The sequence below is a fragment of the Diabrotica undecimpunctata genome, chromosome 6 (assembly GCF_040954645.1).
Source record: "Diabrotica undecimpunctata isolate CICGRU chromosome 6, icDiaUnde3, whole genome shotgun sequence".
In the NCBI taxonomy this organism is placed as follows: Eukaryota; Metazoa; Arthropoda; class Insecta; order Coleoptera; family Chrysomelidae; genus Diabrotica; species Diabrotica undecimpunctata.
Window position 1 is genome coordinate 15,536,927 of NC_092808.1, and position 23,901 is coordinate 15,560,827.

The 23,901-nt window shown below is 34.4% G+C and overlaps 1 protein-coding gene across 2 annotated transcripts in view; it reads right to left on the bottom strand.

The window, feature by feature from the left end:
- The window catches only part of LOC140443176 (NPC intracellular cholesterol transporter 1 homolog 1b-like), a 67,481-nt gene that overhangs the window by 19,838 nt on the left and 23,742 nt on the right, over nt 1-23,901 (bottom strand). For both annotated transcript variants that reach the window (XM_072534274.1, XM_072534273.1), the window contains exons 7-18: nt 21,343-21,423; nt 19,815-20,032; nt 19,268-19,369; nt 17,133-17,341; nt 15,111-15,290; nt 13,997-14,198; nt 10,143-10,336; nt 9,983-10,086; nt 9,773-9,900; nt 8,210-8,322; nt 4,922-5,060; nt 625-788 (exon numbers count right to left, since the gene is read on the bottom strand). In XM_072534274.1, coding sequence (XP_072390375.1) covers nt 625-788; nt 4,922-5,060; nt 8,210-8,322; nt 9,773-9,900; nt 9,983-10,086; nt 10,143-10,336; nt 13,997-14,198; nt 15,111-15,290; nt 17,133-17,341; nt 19,268-19,369; nt 19,815-20,032; nt 21,343-21,423 — 1,834 coding nt within the window. The remainder of the gene's footprint in view (nt 1-624; nt 789-4,921; nt 5,061-8,209; nt 8,323-9,772; nt 9,901-9,982; nt 10,087-10,142; nt 10,337-13,996; nt 14,199-15,110; nt 15,291-17,132; nt 17,342-19,267; nt 19,370-19,814; nt 20,033-21,342; nt 21,424-23,901) is intronic.

Sequence of the window (23,901 nt, forward strand, 5' to 3'; positions counted from 1 at the left end):
ATAGTTCAGGATTTGCACTGATTTATTATGTATAGAACCAATTCCTGTGACTTGTGACACACGTATTACTTTTTCCATAGCCAGATTAAACAGTATACAGGAGAGAGGGTCTCCCTGGCGCAGCCCGTTATTTGTTTTAAAAGGTTCAAACAGTTCTCCCTGAATTCGTAGTCAACATTCAACCTTTTCAAGAGTTAGTTTTGTTAAAGTTACCAACTGATTTGGTATTCTAGCTCTTTCATTGCTTAACATTTTTCTTCTATTCACATAGTCGTAGGCTGCTTTGTAGTCTATAAATATGTGATAAATATCTACGCCAAGTTCCAGTGTTTTTTGAACACAGAATATGAACTATTGAAAGAAGCAGAAAATAAAGAAAATAAGACAACAAAACCACTAACAGTAGAAGATGTTGAAAGTGCAACCAAACTGCAGAAAAATAACAAGACCTCTGGATGTGATGGAGTACCCGCAGAATTGATTGAAATTCGGGAGGAAAGGAAATAACGAAACAGACATAAGAGGTTATATACAGAATATGGAAACAGGACAAAATGCCAAACAAGTGAAATAGCAAACAGTATTAATATATTAAATAACAGAAATATATCGTATTTTACTTACAAGTCTGGTTGAAGTTTTGCCATGAATATCTGAGTACTAATTGAGTCTGGTGCACAACCCATGCCTCCGCAATATTTATAATTAATGTCTGAGTTAAAATAGTCGACTTGGCCCTTTGTTACCCAATATACTGGTGGTCCAATCATGAGCAGGTCATTCATGTACTAAAAAATAACAGAATATTACAGTATATATTATTTTTATGGCTATTGATGTGCAAAATATCACTTTTATATTATTTGTAACATAATCTCCTTTTTACTTTTCTTAATGAATAAAAATTAAATATTGTGTGAATTAACAAACTCTAGAATAGCTTAAAATTTGATAGGTTTAACTCACAATTTATAATTCCGTAAAAACTTTCTATCAAAGGAATATTAATTACTATTTAAATGAGAATAAGCCACGATTAAAGGTTAAAATACGTTTATTGACGTTTCAATTTCCACTTCGGAAATCGTTCTCCTTTCTTTTCTTTTCGGAAAGAACGATTTCCGAAGTGGAAATTGAAACGTCAATAAACGTATTTAAACCTTTAATTGTGGCTTATTCCCATTTAAATAGTAATTAATTTAAAATGCCACCAGAAAATAGCTTCAGAACAATATAAATGAATATTAGTTGCAGATATGAATGTGCAGACGTTATTTAAGCTTTTAATATCTGAGTCATATTACCGATAACAATGATGAATGGAAATATAAAGGTCTGGACTTAAACTCACAATAACTTTCACGAACGCAATTGTTTTTGTAGACGACGATTAGAGGTTACTCAAAGTAAGTAATTTCAAAAAAAATTTAACGTTGATGACTGTGCTCTCAATAATGGGCATATCGTGCTTAGACTATCTCCTTCTTTTTGTATATTTAATCCAATATAATTAATGTGGGCGCAATTAAAAGGAAATATTAAATCAAAAAATGTGACTCATAAATTTTCATCGGCTGTTCTCTAATAAATTGCAGAGGAAGTAAAAATCATTACAGCGACAAGTTAAAAAAATGTCATTGACACGAAATGGGGGTGAATATACTGCATATTTGCCAACATCAACTAATTTAATTAAACCAACGTGTAAGATGGGCTGGCCATGTCCATAGACTCCCTAATAACCGCCTTGCCAAGCTAATATGGGAGGAAGCCCTCACAGTAAGATGGCTCTTAGGACGTCCACGTATGCGATGGAGAGACAATACATGGTCAGATCTAAGAACAATGGGACTACCCACTGACCCAACTATTATGGACGACCGTTCAAGATGGAAGCAAGTTGTGCAGTCAGCCAAAACCCACCCCGGGTTGTAGAAGAAGAAGAAGAAAAAGAATAACTAATTTAATTATAACTGTAGACAATGCCAGTAATCACAGTATCACTGGTATCATATAATGTGCGGCAGTGATTCTAAATAGAGTTATAAGTTATTAGAAATAGATTATTTATTTACTGTAGTATTTATACTCGGTTTAATATATTTTTTTAAACTATGAGTGACAGTTGTTGGCGAAATAAATTCTCAACACAATATATTTTAACATATTTTATGTTTTGTGTGACACAATGTGTTCTATGATGTTCTAAAGGGTGGTCAGTCCAATAAAAAACTGTACTTTAGAGTAGAAAAATATAAATAAAATTACATAAAAATATAAGTGGCTCTTCCCTTTGGAAATCCAATCAGTTTAGTGTAAGTTGTGTTTGGGGAAATAAAGGTTTTATCGTGAAAAGTTGCCTAAATTATTCCTAGCGTTATCACCAGCGAAAGTTCTTTAATGTTGTAAAATTCCAACAACAGTGATTAAAAAAGAGTTCAATCCAATATTGACTAATAAAAAAACTGACTGGGAGAACTTCAAAATAAACCTTGAACACAAAATGAACCATGCTGTGCCATTGAGAAACACAAGACAACTTGATGACGAATTAGAAGTTTTTATAAAAAATATCCAACAGGTAGCTTGGAAAAATACTCCCACAATACCTTCTAGAACAAAAAGGAACAACTATCCAAAACAAATCAGAGAACTCATAGTAGAAAAAAGAAAGTTAAAAAAATTGGCAGCAATACACGAGACAAAACTAGTCTAAATAATGCTACACAAAAATTAAAAAGGTTTAAATAATATAAAAAAATTCAACAATTGATATCTTTTTAAGTAATTTAACAGCTGACCAGAACACATATTATTCGTTATGGAAGGCAACAAAAAGAATGAATAGACAAATAATTCATTCTCCTCCTATCAAGTTGAAAAAAGGTGACTGGGCTAGAACCAAAGAATATAGACGCTTCCTAACCTAACCTAACCTAACCTAACCTAAGCGTCTATATTCTTTGCTAGAACTAACGAACAAAAAGCAGAACGATTTGCAGATCATTTAGAAAGCACGTTCAAACACAAAGACAATTATGGTGAAGAACTGAGATGGGAAGAACTATTCCAAACCGAAGAAAGAACAACGTTGACATCATTTAGAGAAGTATAGACAGATAAAAGAGAATATACATCCTAAGAGTGCTCTAGGATCTGATCTCAAAACAGGAGTCAAGCTGACACAAGTAATAAATGCTGCTTTTAGATTGAGGTATGTCCCAGACTCTGGAAAGTAGCCGAAGTCATTATGATTGCCACACCAGGTAAACCTCCTAATGAAGTGACATCCTATCGACTAATATCACTCCTTCCGGTAATGTCAAAACTATTTAAAAAACTTCTATTGAAAAGATTAAAATCAATAATAGAAAGAAAAAATCTTATACCAAATCATCAATTTGGTTTCAGAAATAAACATTCCACTAGAGATCTAGTTCACAGAATAACGAATATAATAGAAAAAACATTATAAGAAAAGAAAGTCTGTTCTACAATCTTCTTGGACGTAGCACAGGCGTTTGATAAAGTCTAACATGAGGGTTTAAACTATAAACTAAGAACGTCCATGTCTAAAAAGTATTCAAAAATCTTATAATCATATATTTCGAATAGATATTTCAGAGTAAAACAAGTAGTGTACACTGATTTAAGGGAGATCAAAGCTGGCGTCTCCTACAAGGGAGTATATTAGGTCCGGTCCTGTACCTATTGTATACGTGTGACATTCCAGAGCTAGAACAAAACAGTCTTGCTACCTTCGCGGATGAAACAGCAATACTAGCGATAGGAGACACTAGTGAAGAAGCGACTGATAAGTTGCAACTATCAGTAAATATAATACATACCTGGACCAGAAAATGGCGAATAAAATTAAATGAGATTAAATCTGCACACATTAACTTTACAAATAAAAAAATAGAAAATTTCCCAGTTCTTTATGCAACATCAGCAAAATACGTGGGCATCACCCTAGACGCGAGGCTGCTGCTGGAAAAAATTCAACATTATCCACTCATAATAAATTATCTATATACAGCAAGTGCTGAGGCCAGTATGGGACTATGGGTGCCAACTCTGGGGCTGTACCAAAGCTAGTAATCTACATATTATTCAGAGATTTCAAAACAAAGTACTGAGGAACATTGTTGCAACTTTCACCAGGATCTGGATATGGAAACTGTGGCCGAAGTACTCAAGAAAACAGCTGGTCACGACCAAATCTGCATAGTCATGTAAATGTCGAGGTAATCCGGCTTTTTGACAACACTGAACTAAAGAGAAGACTCATAAGGACAAAACCATTTGAGTTAGTGTAAACGTGTAACGGTTTATTGTAAAAAGCAGAGTATAGTGTTATGATGTTATTGCATGTTAGTTGTGGTGCATTAGTTAATAGGTAAAAGAAGAGAAAGCCATAGGGTGAGCCCTTAAATTTAAGTATTTGCTAATTCTTTATTAAGTTAGGTCAGAAAATAACTGATAATTAGTCATTTGTGACCTGATAGCTGTATATAAACCCCGTACATATATTACATAAAATTTTTTTTTTGTTTAATTGATACTTGATTTTTAAGATTTAATTGATTAAGGTTTAATTGATTTTCCAGATTTTTCAATTTTAATACAACAGGGAAAATGTACATATACTTGCTTTTCTACTAAAAATCATAACTTTTTTATTTTAATTGGAGCTACAATGATAAAACATTGTACGAAAATAATTTACGTAATTAAAAATTTTAAGTCATAATATTGATATCTCAGAAAACTTGTTCTTCACACAATGTTACCAAGCCTAATGTTGTTATTTTCGGTTTAAATTATCTAGCCGAATTCCGAGTCTACTATACATCAAGAAAGATGAGATAAAGTTTATCTAAATAATATTACTAATTTATCTCTTGAAAAAGTTACTTACTTGGAAATATTTCAATACATGACTACCTTCTGGCATGGAGAGCTGTTGTTCCAGTCCTACTTCTATCATGGGTGAAAGAAGAATTGACATCACAGTCGTTATGGTGAAAAAACATATCACACCAAGTCTAACAGGATATCTAAAATTTAAAATTTTAAAACATAAGTCAATTAAAACATCTTTGTTAGGAGTAGGTTAGGATAAAACTGAGTCATTCGAGATGTGGTGTTACAGGAGAATGTGGAAAATACCATGGACAGAAAGAGTAACAAATCAAGATGTTTTGCTGAAGATGGGGAAGGAATGCGAAGTCATAAAAACCATACAAACGAAAAAACTGGAATATCTGGGCCACATAATGAGAGGAGAAAAGTACTCTCTGCTCAGACTCATAATCCAAGGAAAAATCTCGGGAACGAGAAATGTGGGACGTAGGAGGATTTCCTGGTGGCGAAATTTAAGGGAGTGGTATGGGTGCAGTTCAATACAGTTGTTCAGAGCTGCAGCCAACAAAGTAAAGATTGCTGTGATGGTAGCCAACCTCCGATAGGAGACGGTACTGCAAGAAGAAGAAGTTAGGAGTGATAACAGATTTTAAAGAGTCCTTTGGCAAAACAGTCAGCAAAAAATAAAGACACAGAAAATAATAAAACATCGTAAAGCTATCTTCTGTCGCTAGTTCTTCTTACATGTCTATACCACTTTATTCTTTTTTGTTCTATATATGTTAGTATGTCTGTTTCTATTGATGTTCTTTGCTTTATTTCGTCCTCCTATCCATTCTTGTTACTCTGCAGCATCTTCGCAGACATTCCATCTCTGTTGCTACTATCTTACTGCTGTTTTTCTTGTTTATGATCCAATTTTCAGCCCCATATGTCATAATACTTTCCATTGATGTTTTATAAATCTGCGTTTTTGTCTTCAGATTTAGGTGTCTATCCCACCATACTGAGTTAAGTTTGCTGGGATTGCTGTTCTTGTTTGTCCTAATCTTTGTTTAATTTCTCCCTCTGTTGTTGCCTTTCTCGTGATTATAAACCCCAGGTATTTGAATTTATCCTTTCCTTTAATTGTTACGTTGTCATCAATATGTAGATCTTCTATGTCTTCTTCACTTGTAGATAGGTACTCTGTTTTCGCGAGGTTAATATCTAGGCCAGCCTTGGTATATTCTTCTTGTAGTTTCTTGATCATGTAGCTGAGGTCGTCTTGGTCTTGTGCAATCACTACTTGATCGTCTGCAAAGCTTAACGTATATAGATATTCGTTCCGTACCGGTACTCCCATGCCTTCACATTTTCTTTTCCATGTAGTCAAGGCTTTCTCTAAGTATATTTTGAATAGGGTTGGAGATGTGGAACAACCCTGCAGGAGCCCTTTTGTTGTGGTGAAGTCTCCTATGATTCTTGTTCCCATTTTAATGTACACTTTATTTTCTTTATGCGGAGCTTTTGTAGCTTCTATGAGTTCCGTCTGTATTTCTAATTTGTACATTGCCTCCCATAGTTCTGACCTTGGTACAGAGTCGTACGCCTTTCTCAGATCCACAAATGCCAAGTGTATATCTCTATTTTTTGCTTTTTTCTTTTCCAACAGTTGTTCCAGTGTGTATATGTGATCTATGCATGATCTTCCTGCCGTGAAGCCTGCCTGATCCTCACCGATTTTGCCTTTTATCGCTTGCTTTATCTTTTCTCACAGTAATAAGATACTACTGGAAAAAGAGTATGAAGTTGTAAAGTTATAAATAAACTTGAGGAGATTACAATATATATAATAATTGTAAAAAATGTATTTTTTGGCATAAGTAACGTAATGTATTATGTATATAAATCTAGCAATGAACAAGAGATACAACCTGAACATAATCCAGGTCTACGCCTTCACCAACGATTACAAGACGAACCTGTTAAAGTATTCTATGAAAAAATCTAAAGAGCAAAAAAGCAGAACCATTCCATTACAATTTAATAATGGGTGATTTTAACGACAAACTCAGAAAGACAAAGAACGAAGAAGAAGTTGTAATAGAGATTTTGGAACCGGGGTAAGAAACGAAAGAGGCGTAATGCTGACTAGCTTTCTGTTACGATAAAAAGTATATGCAATGAAGATTCTTTTACAAAAGAAACAGAATAAAAAATGGACGTGAGTTAGTCCAGACGGAAGAACTGAAATTGATTGTGAATATATAATAACAGACAAAAAACAAAAAGTTTAAGATGTAACTGTAGTCAATAAACGATCAGTGGGAAATGATCACAGACCAGTAAGAAAGAGTAACGATACATCTACAAAAAAAAAAGAAAACAAAGATGATAAACAGTTGCAAACTCATATTTTGGAATCCATCAAACCATCCAAAAGCATACTTAAAAAATATAGCGGAAACTCTACAAAGTAATAATCCCAAACCTGTAAGTATCGAGAATCACAATTATATTTGCAAATTTTGCAAAAAAAATGAGACTAAAAGAGAAAAGATTAGCAAAAATACAAAATTTCTAATGGAAATGCGACCAAACTTAAGCCAAAAAGGTGAACAAAAAAAAATATAGTAAAAACAAAAGAATTTCAGCAGAAATTAGAAATGATCTAAGAAGATATAATACTAATGTCATTACTCAAACAGTAGAAGAAAACAAAGCTTAAAATATTGAAAAGAAAACCCACCTAAAATAAAAAACAGATATACAAAATGAGAGGCAAAGATGGAACACCAACAACCACATAACAAAGATAAGAAGGTTCAAGACGTAATCAAAAGAATCACGACTCTAAAGTGGGCAGCTGACTTTGGGAGGGAGAACGCAAGATGGACGGTAAATAGGGCTAATCATGGAATGAAGGCCCAGAAGCCATAAAACAAGTGGAAGAGAACACCGACTAGATGGACAGTTGTCTTGAAAAGACTAACGGGAAACTAGCTACAAGCGGTCTACATTAGGTGAAAGAGAAGAGACTAGGGGAGGCCTATGTCAAGCAGTTGACGCGATTGGGTGAATAACAATGATAATCATATAATGTAATACAATTTTTTAGTTACGTAAAAAATAATGTGACATGTAAGTTTTTTCATGCTGTGCTCATTACGTTGTCACACCTTGGGTGTTGTATTAGAGTAATTTTAAATTACTAGCTAATAATACATTTGCAATACAATTATTACAAAGTATACTATTAGTACGCTTTTCCGCAGAAAAATGAAGATATAATGAGAAATGAATTAAAGTAAAGAATGAAAATGGAATACGATAAAAAATAAATAAATAATTTATTACTTACTTCATTATAATAGGTGTAACACGATCCTTCCATACGTTATACAAAAACTCTTTAGATTCTAAAGTAGCATCTCTCTTAACTCTAATGCAGTATGCCAGATCTAACCGATTAGCCTTAAAACAATTGAATATATCAAAATTGAATTGAAAAACTAAAATTATTAATTACCTACATTATGTTTCATACATTAATAATTTATTTACGATAAGGCAATGTCGTCTTTTTTGGAACAACAACAAAAAATGAATTAAAAATAGAAGTAATTTTTCGACATTGGTATTATAAACAACAATCGGTCGGTTTTCCTCCGAAAAGGTCCTAACATCAAATCAAAACTCTTTAAAGTAAATATTTTCTTCCATCCAGGGGTCATCTATTTTACCTATATTTTATCTATTGAAAATAGTGAGTGATATTTCACAAAAACTCTGCCCTAGAACATAAAAAGAAGAGAAGATTTGCCAAAATACCAGGCTACTAATAGAGGATAGAAGATAAATGAGAAGCAAGACGGAAACTTAAGCCGATAAATAAAGAATTATCTAAAGCTGTTAGACAAGATATTCGAAAATACATTCAAGAAAAAATCGAACATACCATTGTTGAGAAAAAGACTAATAACGGGGACAAGGTAGATAATAAAGATTAGAGATAGAAATGGTCATCTTACAACCAACAGAGAGTAAACCCTTAAAATAGTTGAAGACTTCTACAAATTGCTGTACACAAGACAACACAAAGCAAATAGCAGAGAAGATCAAGTACCAGAAATATTTACAAGGGAAAAGGGCATTGTCAACCAAAGATCAGAACTACTACCGGAAATCACAATAGACGAAATAAAACTAGCCCTAAGAAAAGCTAAGAATAACAAATCTCCAGGCGAAGATTGTGTAGTTACTGATGCAATCAAAATCGGAGGGACTTAAGAAAATAAAAAACCTTTTTAACATGTGCCTTTTGGACAGTAATATACCCGATAAATGGCACATTGCTGAGGTAATTCTATTGTACAAAAAGGGAGATCCCCATGAATTAGAAAACTACAGATCTATAAGTCTTCTTAGTCACCTATACAAACTCCTTACAAGAATAGTAACGAATTGTCAATGGTAAAGGTGGACGAAGAGATTGCTTTGTCATTTGTGCTCAAGATAGAGCACAATGGACAAAAATTAGGAAGGCCTATGTTTAGCAGTAAACGCAAAGGACTGGGTGATGATAATGATAGTACAAATGATCACATATGTGGTCTCAAAATAAATTCAAAAGAAGTGGGGATAAACTGTAATTCTTAGAAGAACAAACGTAAAGTAAGAAAACTTGATGGACTAGACGTTTGGGTAAATAATAAACAAAGCTGAAGTGTATAATAACACTAAAAATGCTTTGAACAGTTGATGAAGTGTGAATTATGTTTTATTATATTAGGCTATTAAATAGACTAAAAATGTGAAAACTGGTAAAAAATAGTCCAGTAGTCGTAATAGGCAGCAATATGCTGAAGATACTGGATAAAGATGGTAATGGTAATTATGATGATGTTACTAATATAAATTTTACCTCATATCGCTGTTCATCCAAAGCCAATAGAGCCACAAACGCTGTTATTTGTAATATAAAATCAAAAAGAACTGCCACAGTGGCATACAGCGCAAAGGTGTGAACTGCAGGCATGTTAGACAGAGTACCTAAAATGTTAACACAAATATTAATGATAATTCAATATTCAGTTTTTTTTTGAGAAGTGTCACTATAAACTGAATATATTACCTATTGCAAAACAAAATATCTCGGAAGAGCTAGTAAGTAAGATACTCGGTCCAACCTGGGCCATCGTCTCCGCTATATTTTCTGGAATACTTTTGTTGGGGTCTCTGAAAAGACGTCACATTATTACCTTAAAACTTCCTAAAGAACTTAGATTAATTACCTTTCTTTTCTTTGGTGAGTTTGCACTATAATAAAAATGTTATCTACTCCTACAGCTAGTACCAAAAACGGAATTACTTCAATGGTTAACATTGTGGTAACTATCTTAAGATAACCACCTAATCCAACGGCGCAACCTACTGAGCTGAAGACGATTATTATGCCTCCAAGACCAAGAGAGAATTTGGATTCAAGCTAAAAAATTGTAAAAATTATAAAGAGAAACTTTTTTAAAGTTAAGATTTTTAAGAGAGAGTTGTAGAAAATCATTTCTTTCCCATAGAGTTATTATACAAATATTATTGATATAGCAAAAGTTGCCGAAGAATAAAAAGTGTCAAGGAAAAGGTGTGATGGTAATGCTTCACTTCCTAAATCTATAATAGCTGATTGACTACTACACTGATCTATCCTTAGATTAATGAAAACGGATTGTTTTATTAATCTAAGAATCTGCTTATCACAATCTCATAGCTAAATGTCCTTTGTCTACATAGATTTAAATACCTATTTGTACATAAGTATTTTATGAGCAATATTTGCCAGTGTTGATTGTCTTGAATTCTGTTGATAATGATTCTTAATAACAATTCACGACGAGGAAGAGAAAAGCCGTTTGTTTTAATTGTATGGTTTTCTATGAGATTATCATTTCTGATATCTGGATTCCATTCGCCCATCCAGTGCTCCTCATTAGTGAAATCAGCCAATCCTGTAGCAGTTCTAGTAGGTGGATGTCTAGATTTCAGTCTTAACTCTCTTTGGTCTGCTCAGCGATGTCTGTATTTATCGGTAGTGCTGGGTTTTGTTGGCATTTTTGAACTAGGTTGTTGAGTGTGGCTAGTCGTCTTGTTGCTGGTGGAACGATGTTGCTTAAAACTGGAAGCCATTAGGTTGGTGTGGGCTTTATAGTTTCCGTTATGTGCCTCATTGTTTGGTTTAACTGGGTATCTATGACGTTTGTGTGATTACTGTTTAGCCAGAAAGGAGCGCAATATTTTGCAGTAGGACATACTAAGGACAGCGCGCTCGTTCTGATGACCTCTACATTAAAATACCATGATGTATTTGCTAATTTCTGAATAATGTTATTGCGGGTATTAATTTTTGCTGAAGTGTTTTCTAAATGTTGTTTAAATATTAGGGTACGATCTAGAGTTACACCGAGATATTTTGGGTTCGAACTCTGCTTTAGAATGGTTCCATCGCATTCTATGTTTAGTCTGTAATTTACCTTGTGGTTGTTAAGATGGAAAGCTGTTACTTCAGTCTTCGACTTGTTTGGTTGTAGGTCCCATTTCTTAAAGTATTTGTTAACAGTGTTTAAATCTGCGTCTATAGTGGTTTCGGCGATTTTTATGTCTTCTTCTTGAGCACCCAGAACCATGTCATTGGGCTAAATAAATTGGCGCGAGGTGGTAGTTGGTACATCTGACGTATAAGTATTAAAAAGAAGAGGAGATATAACTGCCCTTTGTGATAAGCCGTTTTGCAGGTTTCTGAACTTACTGTTTTTTCCATTTAGGTGTACTTGGAAAAGTCTGTCACTTAGCAGTTGGTTTATCAAACTGTTGAACGAACGGCATGATACCATCTGGTATATTTTAAATAAAAGACCCTCCTTCCACACTGTGTCGTAGGCGCACGTCAAGTCTATGAAAGCTACTACCACCGAACAACGTTGTTCGGTGCTACTACTGTTTTAAGTTTCTTCTGGAAACCGTTCTCAATAAATGTTGTTAGGGAGGGGACTTGATCCACAGCTTCTTCCCGGCATGAATTCAGCTTGTTCTTGAGAAATATTTGGCTTTGTGTAGTAAAATAATCTCGTTTGAATTATCCTCTCAAATATCTTATAGCAGACGCTTAAAAGAGCGATTGGTCTGTAGCTCTCAGGTAGTGCAGGGTCTTTCCCCGGTTTATATATTGCGATGATCTTACTTTTTTTTGAAGGATTTTGGAAACTTCTGCTTAGTCAATATTTGATTGTAAAATTCAAAAAGCCACTTACTGGTATTTGGACCAATGTGTTTTATAAATTCAGGATAAATGTTGTGAACTCCTGCGGTTTTGCGGCATTTAATTAATTTTAGAGCTTCTGCAAGTTCTTCTGGCTTGATAGGCTTTATTATTGGTAGGCTTTGTTGTTGAGCAATTTTGGCTTCTTTTAACTGAAATCTAACTTCTCTTTTATGATTTTTTTTCTATTACTGGTTTTGAAAGGTTGGCTATGCGTTTGCCTATGTCTTCCGGTTTTGGGGCTGTAGAGTTTGCTGTAGCGTTGTTGGTGTCTAGTTTCCTAAGAAGGTTCCATGCGGTGCGACTACTGTGTGTGAAATTGAGATTTTCTAAACTTTCCCTCCACCTTGTGGTTCTCGCGGAATTTAGGGTTTCTAAGAGTTGTTCACCAACTTCAGGATCTCAGGATTTCTCATACTGATCAAGTAGTTTTTAGACTCGTCGTTCCAGCATGGAATGTAGGATTAGTGATGCAAATCTTTCATAATTTTGGACCTCTGGTTTAATATGTCTTATATCACTTTCAAGTTGGAATTTAAACTCTTCTCACCTTGCCTTCTGAAACTTCCATCTTGGCAAAGGAATTTAATTTATAATAGGAATGGTGGTGCTTAATGGTGGTGCCTCAAGGTTGAAAGTAGTGTTACTTTTTACTGATTATGAATATATTTTATTAAAATTTGACTTTTTTCAAATATAGAAGTGTACCTAAAATTCAATGGGCACAATTGAATCCAAAATGACTAAGTGTTAGTTTTATTTTTATAAAAAATGCCTCCAATAAAATATTTAACGGACAAGGAACTGCTAGAAGAGCTAGAAAAACTGTCCGATATAAAAGAGTGTGTTAGTGATGACAGTGACTACGAAGAAGAAATACAAATAAGACAGAGAATTGGCCATATGATAGATGATGTCTTAGAAAATCAAAACGAAGGGAAGGGGGAAGAAGAGGAAGAGGATAATGAGGAAGAAAAGGAGGATAATGATGAACAGGGCGAAAATGGTAACTATGATAACTTCATTACTCTAAAAAATATGTAAAATAGTTACAGAATGTTCAATATCTAACACGACAATTATCTAATACAATAACCTGGGTGTCTAATGAAAACTGTTCTGAGGAATATCCAGTTACATATTTTCTGAGATATTTATAATATATATAATAATAAATAAAATGGTTTTTTGGCCTTAGTATTCTAACAGGTTTTCTAAAATTTCCAAAACTGCGAATAAATTGGAACAAATCTTTAAAAATTGATATGTCTTCAGACACAATGAAATTGAATCGTTTTTTCAAACTTCCCACCCACTTACATTGTGTTGACAATCTGGAAACCAGACAGAGCAACGACAAACTCTGGAAAGTTCGACCAGTTTTTGAATCAGTCTTAAAGAGATGTAGAGAATTGCAAATAGAAACAAATATTTGCATAGACGAACAAATCGTGCTCTTCAAAGGGAGATTATCTAGAAAGCAGTACATCAAAAACAAACCCAATCCATGGGGAATAATACTGTATTTATTAGGTGGTGAAAGTGGATTGATTTACAATTTTCTAATCTCTGAAGGTAGAACCACAGAAAAAGAACCTTATTTGAAATATGGATAGGGTGCAGCTAACATATTGCAATTCTCAAAAGTACTTGAACCTAATAAGCATACATTGTAGTGTGACAATTATTTTACGAGCTATAACCTTTTACAAATCCTCAACCAAAAATCAATACTTGTTACTTGTACTGCGAGGATCAATAGATTTAAATCAATATATTTAAAAATACGAATAACATAGAGTTAACATCTTATTTACTAAAAATATTAATAATTACCAGAATGTTATGGAAAGATGTGAATTTTCCTAGGTTTAATATTATGTAGATGAACATAACGGTGTAACTAATAATAACTGTCCACATGGTCGATTTGGAAAGCTCTTGGATCTCATCTTGTATGGATCTTTCGGCACTAAAAGCTATTGACATGTTACTAGGTCGCTCACTTTTGTCCCAATGTTTTAAAAACTCAATGAATCTGTAAATAAAAATAAACTATATGAATATAAAACTATATAAAACTATATAAGTATATAAGGTTATAACCTACAAAAATATTTAGATAACAAAATTGTGGTGGAGAATATTGTCGAACATAATAAAATTACAATTAAGAACATATCAATCAGACAGTATGCAAATTAACACCATATCTTTCGTCTTTTTTGTTCATATTTTTATATTAAAATTCTTACAAACTTGTGTAAAAAATAATATTACAATGCAAGATGAACAGACGAACAACAGCAATTCAGATCCGGAAGATCCGTAGAAGCCGTGTTTGTACTAAGACAAATCGCAGAAAAGGTCATTGAGTCTAATAAATTATATTAAAAGGAAAATAATAATCAACGCAATAACGTACCTGAATTAAGACACGAAATAAAAGTCAGTTTTCGGGAAGTAGAGATAGCCATAAATTTACTCGAAAATAGAAAGTCACCAGGACCAGACGGAATACCTAACGAGCTTCTAAAACATGGAGGAGAAAGTATAACTCCAGAGATAAAAACTTATACAAAAACTAATACCGCACTTAAGCTTACCACAAAAGTCCTAACCAAAAAAAATCAATAAACTAACGTTTGGAACTATTCGAAAGTTTGGAAAAAAAAGTGGAAGTATTCGAGATGTGGTTTACAAAGGAATCCTATGACTATCTTACGTAGACGGAGTCACCAACGAAGAAGTCTTGCAAAGACTTTTAAAAGAAAGAGAACTAAATAATTAAATGAAGATATGAACAATACAATTCCCTTGGCCACATAATGAAAGGAACAAAATACCAAAATACAAAATTGTGAAATTTTAATTGCAATTTAATTAATTATTTCACTTTATTCACTAACTACTTTATTTAACATAATTTAAAACTTAAACAAATACTTACTTTGTTTCCCACACCAGCGTATCTTGTATCTCTGATGACTCAATACTGTTCTTTGTCAAAAATGTTAATGACACTCCAACTGCGTCCATGTAATTTTTATCTTTTGTTGCTCCTCCCAAAGCTATGCCAGGAAGAATTGGTCCTCCATAAGGCGCTAAACAGCTCATACTATAGGGTGCCCTAAAATAATATTTTTTAATATTTATTTATATAAATGAGCAGTTCTTTTGGTAAAAAGTATAAAGAAAAAAGAAAAACATAGAAATTTTCCAAAAATTCAGCTAAAAGTTAAGGTTTAAAATGGGCACTCTATTAGCGTGTTTTTTAAATATTCTTTATTATTTGTTACCATTTAAACTTGATACTTAATTAAACCTGTCATCTCAAGATTTTTGTACAAAATTGCGTATGCATCCCCTTCTTGAGAAATGCAATCAATTAGATATTGTCTTAAGAAATTGATCTTTTTAAAGCCTATATCTCTGGCATTCTGGGGCAATTAATGACAAGTGGTTTTTAAATATTGAAGATCTTCAGAGACTGGTGACCAGAATAGCCGAGTATAGAAAAGAGTATGGTCTAACAATGAATGTCAAGAAGACGAAATTTATGAAAATATCGAAAACTCAAAGAAATAACGAGAATCTTCTAATAAACGGAACCAACGTCGAACAAGTGGACAAATATGCGTATTAACTCCACAAATGATTACATTCAGGAGATCAAAATCAGAATAGAAAAGGCTAGAGCAAATTTCAACACAATGAGAAGAGTGCTATGTACAAGGGATTTAAAATTGGAACTGAGTTAGGTTGGCGAGGTGCTATGTTTTTTCGACTTTATTTTATGGAATGGAATCTTGAACCTTGAATGCGACATCAATGAAAAAACTGGAATCATTTGAGCTGTGAGTGTATAGAAGAATTCTGAAAATATCGTGGACAGAACACGTCACAAACAAAGAGGTTATGAGAAGGATAAATAAAGAAATAGAAATTTTAAATATCATTAAAACAAGAAAATTGGAATATCTCGGGCATATTACACGTGGAGAGAAATACACCTCGCTCCAACTGATTATGCATGAAAAGATCCAAGGACAGAGAAGCATAGGGAGGCGTAGAATGTCATGGCTGCACAACCTGAGAGAGTGGTACGGATGTACATCAAATGAACTTTTCAGAGCAGCCGTCTCAATAGTCCGAATAGCTATAATGACTGCCGACCTCCGCCGCGGAGATGGCACTTTAATAAGAAGATTAGCTTCTGGAAGTATAAAAGAATTTTGTTTATCTTTTTCCGTAGGTAGATCATAGTATATTACCTAGTGATAGGGATTTTGCCCTCAAGAAAAAATATGGGGGAATTCAAAGATATGAAATTAGCTCGTAAGTAAGGTTAGATATTAAAAATATTCGGAATAATAAAACAAAATAATTAAAATATTTAATAAAACGTTCTTAATAACATTTTTTCTGATGTTTTATTCCAAATAACGTAAAAACGTATTATTTTAATATTGGTAAGAAAAAGAAAAAGCAGTGGATAAGCGAAGATTGAATGATGAAGAAAAAGTTTTGTTACCTGCATAGAGAATTTACTAACTGTTTGTATTATCCCTATACATTTATATTAAATGTAATAATTGTTGTAAACTGTGTAGGGAGAAAAGCCTACATGTGGCTACCCCTACAGTTAGGTGGCATAACCACAGTCATTAAAAACAGAGGGTGTCCCATTACCCAGGGCACTCTAAGTAACGTTCAGATCATAAGCCTCCTCACGTAAGTCACACGATGAGGAGGGGTGGAGGAAAAGCCTGGGGGTCAGATAGGTACCACTTCGACTAGCGAAGTGTGACCGGTTTGATCTTCGGACATGTGGATCCCATTCTTACATTGGTATACACATGTTCCAAGGGGCAGGGTTGATCACTGCGTGTGTGTGTGTGTGTGTGTGTGTTGTTGTAAACTGAGTCGATGGTCGCAGATAGTCGATAGTTGCAAATAAAAAAATACTTACTGTGTGCATCCGATAATGGTATCATATGACTTGGTAACATTATTCCAAAATTTATCTATATCGTTTTCAAAAAATCCCAACAAAGACATAACAGTACACTCATCTGTAGTTGGTGTTCCTGAATAGATCGTTCTCATGGGAGCATAACATATATCTTTTAGTCCTTTGGTTACAGTATTACCTTTATCATCAGTTGATTCAAACGTAATCTACAAATATATAATATATAAATTACAATATTTAAAGTAAGTACTAACAACAGGAATGGTTTATTTCATATTTGTCACAAGCAATATTTCAGTTTTCACATCAAAGTGTATTTAATGTCTGAAGAATTTTAGAAAGTAAAATTATTAGATATAGAACATGAAGAAGAAGAAGAAATGGTAAATACCACATCACCAAGAGACATAAGTGAACTAATCAAGAAAAAGTTCACCAAAAAAAAGCACCTAGTCCAGACAAAATCATTAATAGAGCCCTGAAGTATCTTCCTTCGAAAGCAATTGTATATCTGATTCCCATAACAGACGCAATACTACGATACACTCTCTTTTCAAATCGATAGAAGGAAGCCCATGTAATCATGATACCAAAGCCAGAAAAGTACCACATATTTCTGCAAAATTACAAGCCGATTAGATTACTTCCAGCAGTCAGTAAGATAGTAGAGCTAGTCATCCAAACAATATATATATATATATATATATATAAAATAAGCAATATATAGGAGCAGCCTTTCTGGCTAGAGGCAAAGCCTTCGACAGAGTGTGGCATGAAGGACTGACCCACAAAGTGAGAGGTTATTGGAATTTCAAAAGCTAAAGTACCACAAGGAACAGTCTTATCACCCCTCCTGTATATCATATACATAGCAGAGGTTCAAAGACAATTAATAAAACACTAACCAAGGGTGCAAGCCACAAAAAATACTACCAAAACCCAAAAAACTGACAAGAGTGGCCCACATCCTCGACCGCCGAGTCACCGAACTGAGCGGGGACTCGAGACCCGAGCAAGCAATACATCGAGGTCGGTCGAGATAGACATAGCAGGAATATAGCGCATTGTTCGGGGTAGGGTTTGTATCCAGGGAGGCCTTGTACATAAAAAGGACTTTGCTGATAAGGGAGCCTCTATAGCGCTATCGGGGGAAAGTGGATAAGTCTGTAGCATTGGAGCTGGGTGGAGTGATTCCTGTTTACACAAGTTAATCCTCCTCTCTTCAATGAATTGTATCACCATAGGTGTGCATATCTCTGAGATTGCGTTAAATTATTCCTTGCTTGCTTGTTGCGCCACTAGATTTGTTTGTTAGCACGGCTCTGTCAAAAGTGAGAAAAATTTCTTATCTCTTAAAGTATAATAGAGAGTTTTTCAGATAATAGAACAAGTGAACAATTGATGAAGTTTAAACATCTAGGCGTCACATTATCTAGCTACGGAAAGCTCGAAACTGAAGTAGAAAATATCAGGAAAGAAATGAAAGGCAGAATTTACAAAACAGTCATCAGTCAATAATGACATACGCGGCAGAAACATGATCTGATACAGAGAGGACAAAAAGGATGGTAGAAACAGCAGATATAAAAAATTGGTGATAATATACTATCGGATAGAGCTAGAAGTAAAGATATACGACGTAGATGCAAGGTGGAGAACATCAAGAACTGGTAAGAAATAGAAGAGTAGAACGGAACGATCATATAAGCCTAATGACAACAAAGTCAAGACGGTAAGTGACGGTTCCCCAATAGGAAGACGATCCGTAGGAAGACCAAGGAAACGATGGAATGACAACTTACTGGAGGCACATTGAAAAACAGACAGAGTCATGTCTATATAAAAAGAAGAAGAAGAAGAATATTTTTTTAGGGCCTATAATATGATAGCCTCTTTGATATCGCTACATTTCAAACGAAGTTTTAGCCAGTGGAGGAAGTTGTATCGATAGTGTGTACGCTTATTTACTTTTGCAGAGTTTACTCTGCCAAATATTTGCAATAATAATGAACTTGAATTGAATTTCTTTAAAAGTGTAATTATATCAAATAGGCAATAGACCCTGACTGCAGTTATAGAATAAACCTCAAATGTAGGGTTTAACATAAGCCCCCAAAAAAAATTTAACTTACGTTTTCAATCTGTTTTTGTAGTTTAAAGACCTCGACCAAAAATTCAGCATTAAAAGCAGGACCCATGGTAAGGTTTTCGTCGTACTGAGATTCGTGGATAAACTAAAAATTAAATTAGTATAATAAATATAATAAACTACATAAAAAGGTACTGAAACTGTTCTTTTGTGGCATGTATAAGTTAAATATTATGTTCATATGGATTAAGCCAAAATTATTTGGAGATGTAATACCAAATAGTTACAGCTATTTCGTTATGTCAATCTATCAATACTGACATTTATTTTGTTAATCATAGCTTCCTTTGTTACTCATAGTATGGCGCCATGTATTAGTTATATTGCGATTTAAAATGACAGAAAAAACTGTTTTAAGGTCCTTCTGTACAATTTTTTGAAAATTATCTTTTACACACACCTTCTCTTGATAATAACAAACACAACAAAAAAAGAATTATCCAATTTGGTGCGGTCGGTCTGAAGAGATTTCAGCGATTCATTTTTATTAATATAGATGAATGAAACATCTTAAATATTACTAAACTTACTGAATTCAATCCCACAGTTTTAATGAAAATTTGATTGGTTCTGTAAAACGGTCCAAAGTAAGTGTCAAAAAAGGTCTTCTCCAATCTGCTTTCACTATTCGGCGCAGCCCAAAGTTCGACGGGATCCACAGTAACCTTAAGCATACCACAGCCAGCTGTTAAAATAACTACTGTAGCAGCGCACATAACTAGTACTTTTATTCTTTCTTTGGCAATAACTAAAAGAAGAATTAAAAAAACAATCAAATATAAAGATAGTAAATTAATAAATACAGAAAAAAATGAGAAATTAGAGAAGAAGACCAGACCAATATCAGCCATAACTGGAGTCCGTTTTTCTTTATATGATAGGCGTCCTTACTGGTTTATACTTTTGGCTTCAATTGTATCTGTTATGTCCAGATCAATTTTTATTTCTCTCCGAATATATTCGTTCCTCATCCTATCAAGTCTAGTGAGCTGGCAACTTTATCTCCAATACTTTTCCATGGCCTTAAAAATTGTTGATTTGTTTCTTTGATTTATTCCCAAGAGTTCGGCGCTGTACGACCCAATACTTTATATTATTGTTTTCTAAATGCTTCTTTTATTTTCTTTTGTAATTGTATTAGTACACAATAGTTCGTGTAACTGTCTAGTAGCTGGTCATGCTTGGCCAATCCTGGAATTTATTTCTTCGTTGCATCCTGCTTTTGATATTATTTAGACTCCCAAATACTCAAATACTTATAAGTCCAAATAACATCAAAAGCAGGATGTAACGAAGAAATACACTCCAGGATTTTATAGTTTTCAGCATATTACTCGTATTGTACGGCCCCACTTATTGTACTCCTCTTATATATATTCTCGTCTTCAGCTGGTTGATCGTCAGCGAAGGATATCACATTAATCTCTCGTCATTGATTTGCATGCCCATATTGCACGCCTTTCTTCTCCATATTGAAAGCGCCTCAATCAGAAATCGCCAAATCAGAAAGAGTGTCGGTGCTATGTTGCAACCTTTCTTTAGACTAGAGAAACGAGCTGCGTTCGTTCGTTAAAATGAAAAAACTGTTCACAGCCTTGTATCTTCCTTTTAGGTTTAGAGTGTTAACTGAAAATAAAGTCTTGCAAAAGATTTTCAACTTGAAGAAATTGAAACATCACAAGGTGTTATGTATTTTCCATACTCCTATATGGTGTCGAAAGCTGGACACTAAAAATAAGGAACTCCTGAAAAACACAGAGGTCTCTTCAAAGCGCAGAGCGCAGAAATGCGTTCTCAGAGTAACCTGGATAGATAGCTTTAGTTCAGCAGTTTTGACAGTCTAAATAGCTATGATGATCAGAAATCTTTAGAGGAGAAGCAGAATGCGAGAAGATAGGAAACTTAAAATGATACCAGTGAAAACAACTTCTAATTTAGTCTTATTAGCATAGCATTACTACTAGTATATTAGCAATATACTAGTAGTAATGCTATGTTCGAAAACTATTAAGTGTTTTATGATGTCAAATACTTAAATACCAACATTAAAATACTTACTATATGCAACATGATAGAAACAATTTTCGAAGGTTTGGTTTATCTTATCATTAGTATTCTTAACGTTAGCTGCACACTTTCCTGAAAATATAAATGGTTATTAAGCGGTATAAAATAAACTACAAAATTTGCTACTATTCTTTTACACACAAAGTTCTTGGCCGTACAATAAGTATCCAGTATCAGAACAAAAAAAATCTTATGAAACAGATGTTAATACAGAGTTTGCAGTCTAGGTTTGGCAGAGAGGATCTCCAGATTAAAGTTTACATTAGAGAGCTTTTAAAGTTAATTTTGAGTCGAGCTTCTAGTAGTCCTTGTAATATTTCTGCTCTTGATATGATTAAGAGTCAACTTCGTTCACTTGAGACCTTAGACATAACTGCTGACAAGTTTGCGGCGATATTGTCTCCTCTTATTAAGTCATGTTTGCCAGAAGATATGATTTTAAGGCCCTATGTTTCCGTATCCATGAAAAATATCGAAGAATCTGCAGAAGTTAGAAAGAAGTTAGACTTTGGAAACAAGATTGAGTGAGCTAATGAGCTTTTTACAGAGTGAAGTTCAAAATAAACAAAAAATTGATATACCAACGGAAGGTTTTGGTTTACCGACTGACAATAAATATAAATTCAATACCCTTGTTACCAAGAAAAATGTAAAATTACCTGAGCAAGGAACTGAGCAGCCCTTAGCCACCACTGCTGGGTTATAAATGGGCAGCAGGTTAATAAAAGGGCAGCATGACAGTACAAACTGCCGATCTTCCATCAAGAGGCTGTGGAGTTATGCAATTGTTCGAATCTCGATGGTGGGAGGGCCCGAAATGGTTGTACAGAAAAGAAAATAATGGACCACAACAAAAAGTAAAAGTTAATGAAGAAGAAGTCTGCACCGAGAAAAGGAAAAAAGCCAGTTCGTCACTATTGAATATGACGTCCGACAATTGGCATCTGCATTACTTTCCTCAGTACATAAAACTTTTAAGAATGATAGGTTGGGCGTACAGGTGAATTGGTCGCTAAAGAAATCACTAAAGCCGAAATGTTTGTATTGAAGCTCGTGCAGAACGAACCATTTGGTTCAGATACAAAAACGAATTTCGTCGCTAAACACGTTTATCGATGAATTTGGACTTTGGAATATGTTTAAAAACTCGGGTTACTGAGAGACTTGACATGAAAGATTTTCGTCTGCCTATCTTGCTTTCGTGTGAACATTTTATAGTGCGTAAGTCTATTTTGCAGTTTATTTTGATGGATAAAAAGAGAAACGAGTGGATAAGAGAGAAAACAAAAGTGAGGGATGTTAGACAAGAAGTTGCAAAATTGAAATGGAGATTTGCAGGACACAATATAACACAAAAAGAAGACCGATGGAACAAAATTCTTATAAGTTGGAGACCGTGGGAATATAAACGAAGCAGAGGAAGGCCCCAAATGAGATGGGCAAATGATATCAAGAAGCACGTGAGCTCTAGGTGGATAACTATAGCGACAGACAGAGAAGAATGGAAAAGGATTGGGGAGGCCTATGTCCAAAGATGGACCGAAGAAGGCTAATTAGGTAGATAGAAGTTTATTTTGCGCCTACACAAAAGCTCTTGATATGTAGACACACAAGGAATACTTAGTTTGCTCCGCGAAAAATATTGGATTTTAGGGGGTAGACGAATTTTGCAGTCCACTTTAAAAGAATGTAGTGTATGCAAGAGACAAGAAGGGAAATAGTTCGAAGTACAAACGCCTTCGTTGTCGGGTGATAGAGTTCGGGATGCTACAGCTTTTGAAATTTCTGGAGTGGAATTCTTTACTTGAAATCGGGCTTGTTTTTTCACATGTGCCGTTTATCATGCAGTTCATCCGGAACTCGTTACCTCGTTATCAACAAATGCCTTTATTCAAGCCTTTCGTCGCTTTTTTGCAAGGCAAGGATACCCGAGAATAGCTTATAGTGACAATGGAACCAATTTTACGGGATTCGAGAATGCGCTTAAGCAATTGGATTAGAATACTATCGCGGAATATAGTTCTGCACAACCTATGGCCTACTGGCTATGGTTCTACTGGCCTTTCAACCCGCCTACAGCTGCCTGGTGGGGTACATTTTGAGAGCAATTAGTAGGTATTGTGAAAGGACTTTTGGAAAAAATGTTTGGTCGAGCGTCTCTCAATTATGAAGACTTATTGACATTATTAAGTTGACAGAACAAGTCAGTTACGAGTTGCTGGATTGTGATTTGCTATAAGAATTTTCTCACACGCAATATACGATGTTTACAAGAGTTGAGAAATCATTTGTGAAAAAGATTTCGTGCTGAATATCTGGCTCAACTCAAATCAGGAACGAAGAAGACGAAGGTGTCTAATGTGTCCATCGGTTATGTCGCTTTAGTTGGCAGTGACAACATAAGCGTCTTCAGTGGCCTTTAGGAAAAGTTATTGAACTTATGCCTGGTAGGCATGACCAGGTGCAGTTAGTTCGTCTTGCGACTGCCCAAGGACAAGGCAGTTATTGCTGGCGAGAATGTCCAAGGTAATACTTTACCACCCTGTACAA